Source organism: Stegastes partitus, unplaced genomic scaffold (genome assembly GCF_000690725.1).
Source record: "Stegastes partitus isolate 25-593 unplaced genomic scaffold, Stegastes_partitus-1.0.2 Scaffold411, whole genome shotgun sequence".
NCBI lineage: Eukaryota > Metazoa > Chordata > Actinopteri > Pomacentridae > Stegastes > Stegastes partitus.
This window is the reverse complement of record NW_007578142.1, coordinates 161670-171931: the sequence shown is the minus strand read 5'-3', so window position 1 is coordinate 171931 and position 10262 is coordinate 161670. Positions and strand designations below refer to the sequence as shown.

Sequence of the window (10262 nt, the reverse complement as noted above, 5' to 3'; positions counted from 1 at the left end):
ATTNGAGGGTCCCCCGAGAGGAGGCCTGGCCCCCACAGCCAGACGGTCTCCTCAGAGTTATTGAGTTTGGATGAGGTTCTCATGACCCGGGATCTGTCCCATCCTGAGGATGTTCACAGGAGTTAGCATGACTAAATCCAGTGTCTGAGCCTTCAAGGTCGGTAAAAGTACAGCAGCAAGTTCCAGTCAGGAGGCCAAGCGGAAATGAGAATCAACCATTCAGTCTTCTACATTTAATCCACTTAATTCCCCCACCATAGTAAAACTCCACAGACAGGCTGATGTACACAGGATATTAGCAATAGCAGTTAAAAGTTATCTTCCAGCTGTCATACAGGCTTCCCATCCATACACACACTACAGGGGGGTGGTGGGCTTCACAGTTTTGGATCTACATGACACGAGAGAGGCTGCAGACTTTGGACAGAGCTCATCTGTGGAGCCAAATCCTGTTTTTGTGCTCTGTATCGCAAAGATAGAGCCGTATGGTCAACACACAGGAAATACACTGATGCCAGAACAGAAAAAGCGATCAAATCACTGGAAAAGCCGCTTCTCTTGAAAACAGAGAGCGGCTATATCACATGTTGAATGCCAGCTTTGTTCTTCACTGTTGAGGACACAGTAGGAGGGCCACGGAAATAGTTCACATTACTGAGCATGCTCACAGCTGGCAGAGTGCTGCAGATGTCAATTGTTTCTGAGTACCATCATGTTTGAAAATCCTAATCCAGTTTTCAGATTCACCAAAAGAGAAATGAGTCTTAAAGTAATGAGTAAATCATCAGGGGAAAACACTTATTTGCTGTCTTTCTGAGAGATAGAATGGCAAGACTGAAATAATTTTTGGTTAATTAATGAGCTGGAGTCAGGACTAGTTAGTCTAGTATAAAAGGTGGATACCAGACTGTCCAAAACTGGTTAGCAATCAACCTTAGCTCACCAATGAGCATGTTTCTATCTTGTTTGTGTCGGCCAGTGGCTGTCAAACTGGAAGTTTCCATGATACATCTCGGTTATGAGGCTAATCCTGGTTCTGATCAGATTTGGAATATGGTGTTTACATGGAGCACCAAGAAATGTTTTTTCAAGCCATAGTGTCGCGCAAACTGGGTAACTGTGGGAAATAATGCTTAGTTTGTGTTTCTGTTCATCACTTGGATGCAGCAGCACCCACGCAGGTACCCGGCAGCAGTCAGAAACTTGCATAAGACGTATATTTGCAACAGTTTCTTTCAGAGTACTCCAGCTAATATAATCTGGTTTCTCAAGAATAAGAGCTTATTCAGGTTTATGAAATCAGGATGTAGTGTTTCCTTGCACAAAATGTGATTCTTCCAAAACCTCATCATAGCTGCGATATTCAAGTCCATGTAACTGAAAAAGCTGTATGCACAGTATCTTAGCAAATACTTAACTATTTGCACATCCACAAAGTACAAACAATACTAACACTGAGATATTTTCTGTCCTTTGGGTCTCCACAAACACCTAAGAAAAATTCTGGCTATTTAGCTCTAAATGCTCCAATATGTCCATCAGCTTGTTACTAACCTTAGGCCATTTTCCACTGCAGGAACTTGGGCAACATTATAGGGCAATCTCAACTACAGTGCATGTTATGAACCGTCCTTGTAGAGTCTCTTTTTGGGAGAGAAAAAAGTACCTACTACAGAAAAGGTACCCATGAGCTGCCCTGGAAACCTGCTGTGCATGGCTTGATGTTGATTGCTTAAACTCAGAGAAGGAAAATGAAAAAAAAAAAAAAAGGTCAACATGTGTACGTTTTCTGTCCTCTGGATGTGTTTGTACAGTGGTAGTCTTCTCCTCTCTAGTATTGTTATCTTTAGCATAAAATTCACCATATCAGCTAACTTTGACATTACAAACTTAAGATTAGTATTCTCATCTCATTTTGGTAAGTGCTGAACTTTTAGGTCCAGAGCTCGAATTACAAATGGTTATTGCAACAAGTCATCCAAACACAGGAAGAAAAAGTTTATTCCACAAGCTGTTTAGCTGGCTTCAATAGACATACATTCCTCTCATTTTAGAGGAGTCTAAAGACATCCAAGTTCTACCTAAACACCATCTGCTCCATCTCCTGACTCCAACCCTCCACCCCCTGTCCTGTGACCTCCTGTGTATATACTCTGCAGCTGTTTGACCCATCATGCACTGTCACGCAGTTAATAGGTCTGAACCATTTCAAAACTCTGTTAAGTGGCTTTACAAATGGTAAATAGCAGGCATCTCAGTGCTCTTCCCATAAACTTGGGGTTTATTGCTCCTCGTGGCTTGAGCTACCATTTGGGATCATTTTAGCTTCTTTTTTTTTCTTCTTCCTGTGAGCCCCGAACCCGCTGGCATGATTAATTCAATGTGTTTGATGTGTTTACATGGATGGTTGACACATTGAGTGTTTACATGGCAATGACGGATGGCTGTGCTATCAGCGTATGTGCGCTGCGGGTCAGGGAGACCCACAGGAAAAGGGTCTGCAGGAAGAATCAGAGCTGCTGTTTGCAGGATGTTTCACATTTAGCTGTCTAAATAATAGTGCCTTTGTCTCACAGCCCATCTGTGGATAAATCAAAGGAAAGTATGAAGCACAAGTGGGCAAAAGGCTACTGTACGTCCGTGGAATGTTCCATCTTCTGCTCATTCTGAATGCAAAGCATCAATGTCCAGCTGACTGGCTGGAACAACGAGGTCAAACTGTGGAGTTCTTACAGTCTGCTGCAAACAGAGTGTGATTGTACGCCTCATTGAATGGTGCTGCTTCAAAAGATGTTCAGACACATGCGTGCATGTGTGTGTGGGTGCGTGTGCGCGTGTGTGAGTGTGTGTGTGTGTGTGTGTATGTGTGTGTGTGACTCTTACATCACACCATCCTGAGAAGGCCTGGTGAACAAACATCAGACAGGATGCAGGGTTTAACATGACATTCTGTAAAAAGGGAGGATGCTGCAATTCGGAAGAGTTTCCTCACAACTTGCACTGGAGAGTTAAGAAATGTTACTTAAAACATGTAGGTCAGAGCTTAAATTGTTTGTATATCTAGTGCTGAAGTTAAACTGCAAAACTATCTAACTGATCATCAGTGTAACACAGTTTAATAGAAGTGTGTTAGTGCTGTACTTCAGATATATTGTTTTTCTCAAACAAGCTGAGTACCCTTTAAAGGTACTATAATACCTTTCAGACAGCTTTTCCGTACAACTTGGAGGTTGGAGAAGGTGTCCCCTTACCCTTTGGCCTGGACCTGTGTCTGTTTTAGTAATCTATTTGCACTTAAAAAGCAGTCTCTGTCTTTGATGAGCCGGGGTGATATGTGTAGCAGATGAATAAAGTAGTTTTGCAAAAGTTTAGAAGATTCATTCGAAACAGTATCCTAAGTTTATACTGGAGTGTTGTGTGTCTTTTAGGTGAGTGCTGAGTTTGGTCATGACTGATTCAATATGTTCCAGGTTTCAAAATGAATCGCCTCTCTTATAAGAGTTTCTCCACTTTTTTCTTGATGTGCTGAGGTTTTTGTTTGAGGATTTTTTTTACTGGTCGTCTTACAGACTTCAGATTGACTCAGGAACATTTAGAGGTAGAGATGTTGTGATCTGTTGTTTTTGTCTTTGATCTGATGTAGCTAATACACATTTCAAGTATTACATACAGTAGTAACCTGTGGTACCTCAGACTTGGCACTCAGTAGTTCCATATTTGCAAGCAGAGAGCATTGTAACAGAGTAGCTAGCAAAGGGTCACCATGACAAAGACTTCTGTGATGCTTAACAGTTTCCAGCCAGAGCTCCTGTGTTCAAGACAAACTGTGACCGACCAGTGCAAAGTGTTTCTATATCCTAGGGCGGAATGGAACAGAACTTCCTTTATGGCCCATATCATATGTCTGTTGACTAAAACAGCAATATCAGCATAGGGCAAAGAAACCACTGTGATGACTGAAAATGCTGCATTTATTAAGAACATTATTCAAAATTTGCTAACAACCTGCTACAAATTGTGCTCTCATTGTACAACACCTCGTTGTAGGTGTAAGTCGATGTAAGTCTTAGGTTCATGCCATTACCAGTTAGTTAGAAAATGCCTTGACATCCTCTAGTTCTGCACAAATAATAAGTGCATCTATTTGGGATACAATGGGGTCTCAAAGTGTGAGACTACATCAGAAATCTGTGATAATCAGAAACATGACATCGAAAGTGAAAGTGCAACAAGTAAGATTGTAACTCTCAGCAAAGAGGAGCTTTCACATCATGGATAGACAGATGGTTTCTAAGTGGGCAGCTGTATCCAAACCATATTCAGGCAGACCAAAAGTGAGCAAACCATCTGAAAATACATATGTTAAACTGTCTTCACTGAGAGATAGAAAAGCAACTTTATCACAGATACAGAATTTGTTAAAGAATGGAAGACTCCAATCAACAAAAGGCCTGTCTAGTCATGCTCCCAGAAGACATGTGGCGTCTTTAAACCCCTTCTCAGGAGGGGAAACGAGGCCAAATGCTTCAAGTGCTAAGATTTACCAGTGTTTCCCAGCAGATGATGGAAAAAGGCCTAGCTACTAATGAATCCAAGTTACAGATTTTTTTTGAGTGTATCAGATCCACAGTGGTGGCAGTAATATCTTTTGTCTGTTTTGTGTCTCTGGATTTGGAATCCACTCCACTCTGACCAAGGAGAAGTAGCACTCCATTTTTCAAAGACATGCTGCACCCTCTGGTTTGCATCTTTGTGTGGAAGGATTCAAACTGCAGCAGAATAATGAGTCCAAACTCACTTCAAAGCTTTGACCTGAAGACCAAAGAAGACTAAGGAGTGCCGACTGTCATGGACTCTCCTCCACAGTCACCTGACCTCAACCCCACTGAACATTTATAAAGGGACTGGAAGACTGAGAAAGCCAAACATTCCTGACATCACAAGAAGCTGTTTGAAAGTTTTGCAGACAGTTTGTTGTGAAATTTACTCTTTATTCATTTTGGTGACTTGATGTTATCTCTACTACCACTATCAAGGCAAATTTCCATGGCATACACATCAGCTCTCCATAAGATTGAGCCGCCAAGCCTTAATGTCAGCTTTGTACACAATATATTCTGCTTTCAGTCTATATTTTTAGACAGTACACATGTAGCCTATTCACCTATTCAGGGATTGAAAAATGTACACAAAAGCAAAGGTTTTAGCAGGATACAGTCCATGTGGCTCCAGATGCTTCTTCAGGCGCACTGGGGTCACTCAGTTACATGGCAGTTTCTTTAATACGCTTATCTAATGTGTTCAGCCTCGTTTCCATCTCTGTTTTGAGCTTGAAACAACCAATCAGCTTGCTTGATGCACAGGTTCAAACTGTATGTTGATAAGATTTATGGACAATAACTTCTATGTATAGTTACTAAACAGTTCCTCTGCTCTGTTTCTGCTAATTATTTACTTAGAATTTACATTTCTGTTGCCAATACAGGTGTGCACAAAGGGATTTTTCCTCAGCGAGCAGAACATATGCCTACCATGTAACTGCAAAGGCCACGCTGACTACTGTGAAGACATCACTGGTGTTTGTATAGTAAGTTTGCTGCATTGTTTTTTTACTCAAACTATCCAACTGAACAAAGCATGCCATGAATTTAATGTCTCTCCCTTCCAGAACTGCAGAGACCGCAGTACAGGTGATTTCTGTGAAATGTGTGAAGACGGATACATGGTGGCTCCCACCCTGGATGGACGCCACACCTGCAAACCCTGCGCCTGCCCCCTGTCCGTCCCCTCCAATAAGTAAGCTGGTCTGTTCTTGTTTGTGCAACCACAGGGATGAATGTTGGCAAGCAGCGTGTAATCTCTCAAATACTTTCCCCTGTGTGTCCGGCCAGTTTCGCAGTGCACTGTGACAGAGGAAGTGCCATTCTGCGGTGCAAGTGCCAAGAGGGCTATGCTGGACATATCTGTGAGAGGTCAGTGCTGAGGAGGCTCTGAACAAGCAGTCAAGAACAGTGTAAATCCACTTTACCTGAAAAATGCTCCATGCACATTCATGAAAAACTGTGGATGAGTGTCTGATGTGAGCAGAACTTCATGTCGGGGCATCAGCCACATTTAAGTCCACAATACTCACTTTACTGACGTTACAGTAGATTAACTGCAACCTGTGTGCAGCATGTTTGGAATGTGTGGCTAATTTCTTAAAGAGTGCTAAATAAATAATTTACGAATCCTCATAAATTACTCAGGTTTCCTCGCACCTGTGTTCAAGAGGTTCAAATGCTTGTTCGGCAAACATTTTAAAAACACCAACAGTTTCCATTGGATGCTTCACAGAACACAGGCATTTACACACAAAAAAAAACCTGCAAGTGCAGCACAGCTACTCTTGTGTCCACTCATTAGTCACATCACTGCACTCCAAAATACTTAAAATAATACAACAGTTTGCATCAATCTTTTTGAATTCAGACAGCTTCTAATGAAAATATGTTCAGCCAACAAACTACACTGACTTAAGCTGCAATGATAATTAAAAGCTAAAGTAAACTTAATCTTTTGTTCATTAATAAAGGCCCAAAATTCAGTTTGTTTGCTCTTCAAGCTGCACCACCACACCAACACTCCACCTTCCCAAAATAATATGTAGCACACTACATGTAGGTGTCCGTTTGTCTGTAGGTTGTTTAAATCACTGAGTATCCAAACACGTGTTTTTCCTTAACTTCTTTCCTTGTGATAGGCAGTGATATATCTGCTGTTTTCCTTATCCAGGTGCGCTCCTGGGTACTATGGCAACCCAATGGCAATTGGTAATTCCTGCAAGAGGTGCGACTGTAACGGCAACTCCGACCCGAACCTGATCTTCAGCGAGTGCCACAACGTGACGGGTCACTGCCAGCACTGCTGGGGAAACACCGCTGGCGCCAACTGCGAGAGGTGCGCTCCAGGTTTCTACGGCGACGCCATCAGTGCCAAGAACTGCAGAGGTGAGGGCAACGAGTGAACTCCCACATCCTGAACCGTCATTCAAGAGATGCTTGATCCATGAAAGCTGTTTGCTGTTTAATGCTCTGTTAAACCCCAATAATGCAACTCATGCATCTTAAGCTTATCACAAAGCTGGATGTATAATAAAAGCAGGAAGATTAATGAAGCTTGTTGACACAGTTGCTCCGGCTGGCTGTTGTACATACTTGTCACACACCCAGTGACACCAGACGTACATTCCTCCAAATCAGTGTTGTAAAGCATGATAACCTGCAGTGTTATGTCATGCTGTGTTGGAGTAAAAATAAGAGCCGTTTGAGGAATTGTGTTTTTACAAGATGTGCAAGACAAGTTTCGTTTTCAGCATTATGCGTGCAGTGTGTATGCAACGTCAAAGTTTCTCTATGGAAAGACAAGACAAGGTCACAATTCCAGATCAAGGATTACAATATGCCTTTCGAGGCCCTGCAAGTCCAAAAATAACCCTTTCCACCATGCTTGTGATGTAATTTGACCTCTAAAGTTCTCATCCCTGTCTATGTCCTGCGTCTCTCCTAGAATGCGAGTGCAACAAATGTGGCACCTCTTCATGCGACGACAGGACAGGAGTGTGTCACTGCAAGCCAGGAGTCACTGGACGACTCTGCGACCAGTGTGAGGTGAGACAAACCCAAGATTCCTGCAAGGAGACGCAGACATTCACTGTTGATGGACAGTTCAAAAGATCACATCAGTTTTCTTTTTGTAGCTTTGGCCATTCTGAGCTGTAGACACCTCAGAAAGTATTCACTGTCACTTTTTATACACTTTGTTGTGTTGTAAATTTTCTTGTCTAAAGTTTTTCCCAGTAATCTACGCTCAGTAAACTATCATGATAACGGGAAAACAAACTTCCTTCAAATCTGAAGCACAAATTTCTCTTTTACAGTGGCAGTCCACAGCGTAGTCAGTTGCCACCTGTTGCTTCATTCATCTTTAAGATGTCTCTAGAACTCGATCGAAGTCCACCTGTGTGGAACTGAACTGATTAGACATAGTCACACTACATGTCATCTCCATGATAAAGTAGTGGCAAGGCCTAGATCAGGGTGAGGGTGTAAAATCATTTCTAAAGCTTGGCCTGTTCCCAAAAGCACAGTGCCCCCTATAAGTGTTAAATAGTATAAGTTTGAAACTATGAGGACTCACTCCTCCTTAAGCAGGTCGTTGGTGACTAAGAGTGTAAGTGTCACTATGACAGAGCTTCAGGAGTTCTCTGCAGAGATGGGAGAACCTGCAGGAGGGATGAACATCTCAGTAGCAGTCCATCAATCAAGTCTCATGGTGGACAGGAGAGACAGAAAACATTCTATCCATCTGTCTAAACGCACAACAGTCGATTTAGTGTTGTCTAAAGGCATTTCAAGTATTCTGGGAGCATGAGGGAAAAGATTTTTTTGATCTAATGAGACAAAAACTGAACTCCCTGTACACCACATCTGTATAAAAGCATGGTGGTGGCAACATCATGCAACGGTGCCGCTTCACAGTGGCCGGGGGTAAGAGACTGGTCAGAATTAAAAGGCAATGAATGCAGCCAAATATTGCAAGGTTTTAAAAAAGAAACCTGAAAAAAAAAAAGAAAAAAGAAAACCTGCCTCAGAGGACACAGACTTTAGATTGGGGTGATGGTTTACTTTTAAGTACAACAATTGTTTAAAGGATACAGCCAAGAAAATGCTGGGGTGGCTTCAGAACCAGTCTCTGACTGTCCTTGAGTGACCTAACCAAAACCCCAACTTCAACCTTGTAGAACATAAGAGGATAAATGTAAAGATCACAGTTCACAGATGCTTTCTATCCAAACTGAAGAAGATGGAGAGGATCTGTCAGGGAGAGTGAGATAAACTACCTAAATCCACATGTGCAAAACCTGCAGAGACTTACCCAAGCAGAGTCAAAGGTGCAACTGCTGCTAAACAGGCTTTTATGAAGTGTTACATTAAGTTTTTGGAATGCTTTTGTAAACGAGAGATTTCCCTTTTTAATATTTAGCAAATTTGCAAAAACATTTACGAAACATGTTTATTTGGAAAAGACAACAAAGACAAAGTGACAAATTGTGAATGAATTATCTATGGAAAAGATCAGAATTCCAGACTAATGTCCTGGCACAGAACTAGGTGTCTGGCCGCTATAACCACAACAAGAACTACAACAAAACCACAAAAGAAGTCCCCAAGCAACTCGGTAAAAAGGTTATTGAAAAGCAATAGTCGTGGATGTATACAAACAAATTTCCAAGTAGTTGAATATCTGATGACACCAGAATTGAACTCTTTGGCATTCAGACTATATGTTCGGCGGACACCAAACATTGCACATCATCATCATAAACTTGCCATCCCAACTCTGAAGTATGGTGGTGGCAGCATCATAATGTTGGAAGGTTTCTCGGTAGCAGGCCCTGGAAGGCTTGTAAAGGTGGAGGGTAAAATGAATGCAGCAAAGTATAAGGAACTGCTAAAGGTGGTTAAATCTTTTTATTGGCACTTTAGTAGTAATGTCACCACAATATGAGATACCAGCACTGGGACCACTGTGTATGATGTTATTATAATAGAAATTATGCCCGTAAGTAGCAAAATGAAACCCCAGGTACCCCATAAATAATGCACAATATGTTTCAAAATTAACTCAAACAGGCAGATGACTAGACATTAACAAAGTTTTTCATTCATACAATCTAGGAGGGCTACTCTGGTTTCTCCAGCTGTCAGGGCTGTCGGAGGTGTGAATGTGGGCAAGCTTCCCTTCGCTCCACCTGCCATCCCCTCACTCACAGCTGTCCATGCCGCCCGGGGGCCGGAGGTCGTTACTGCGAGCGCTGCCTCCCAGGATACTGGGACTACAGCCCCTCCGGCTGCCAGAGTAAGTCATCCGTCCTTATACATGTCAAACATTTTCTTACTGTTCTGAAATAAAGACCATTTGTTGAAACATTCAAAACAGATTCCCAGAAGAAAAGGCTGCACTGAATGCTTATGTTCCCACACCCACTACTGCAGTAGTGCTCATGATGTCAGAGAAGCATCTGCTGGGAGCCGTGACCCTGTGGTCAGAAACTCTCTGCAGAGAGTTGCATGACATCACCGTGCAACCCAAATCTATATCCATACACAGCTGCTAAAATACTCAGTCCCACACAAGAGAGGCCACAAGACAGATGTGCAGGCGTCAAGCCAACTAACCATCTGTGGGTCTCCATATATATTTGATAACTGCACTGACGT

General features: G+C 42.3%; 1 protein-coding gene across 1 annotated transcript in view; it reads left to right on the top strand.

Annotated features, from left to right (window-relative positions):
* The first annotated feature begins 4205 nt into the window (after positions 1-4205).
* The window catches only part of lama4 (laminin, alpha 4), a 31758-nt gene continuing 25701 nt past the window's right edge, over positions 4206-10262 (top strand). Inside the window, exons 1-7 of the mRNA XM_008285637.1 lie at positions 4206-4232; positions 5486-5587; positions 5669-5796; positions 5892-5972; positions 6775-6989; positions 7549-7649; positions 9720-9900. Of these exons, the coding sequence (XP_008283859.1) occupies positions 4206-4232; positions 5486-5587; positions 5669-5796; positions 5892-5972; positions 6775-6989; positions 7549-7649; positions 9720-9900 (835 nt within the window). The remainder of the gene's footprint in view (positions 4233-5485; positions 5588-5668; positions 5797-5891; positions 5973-6774; positions 6990-7548; positions 7650-9719; positions 9901-10262) is intronic.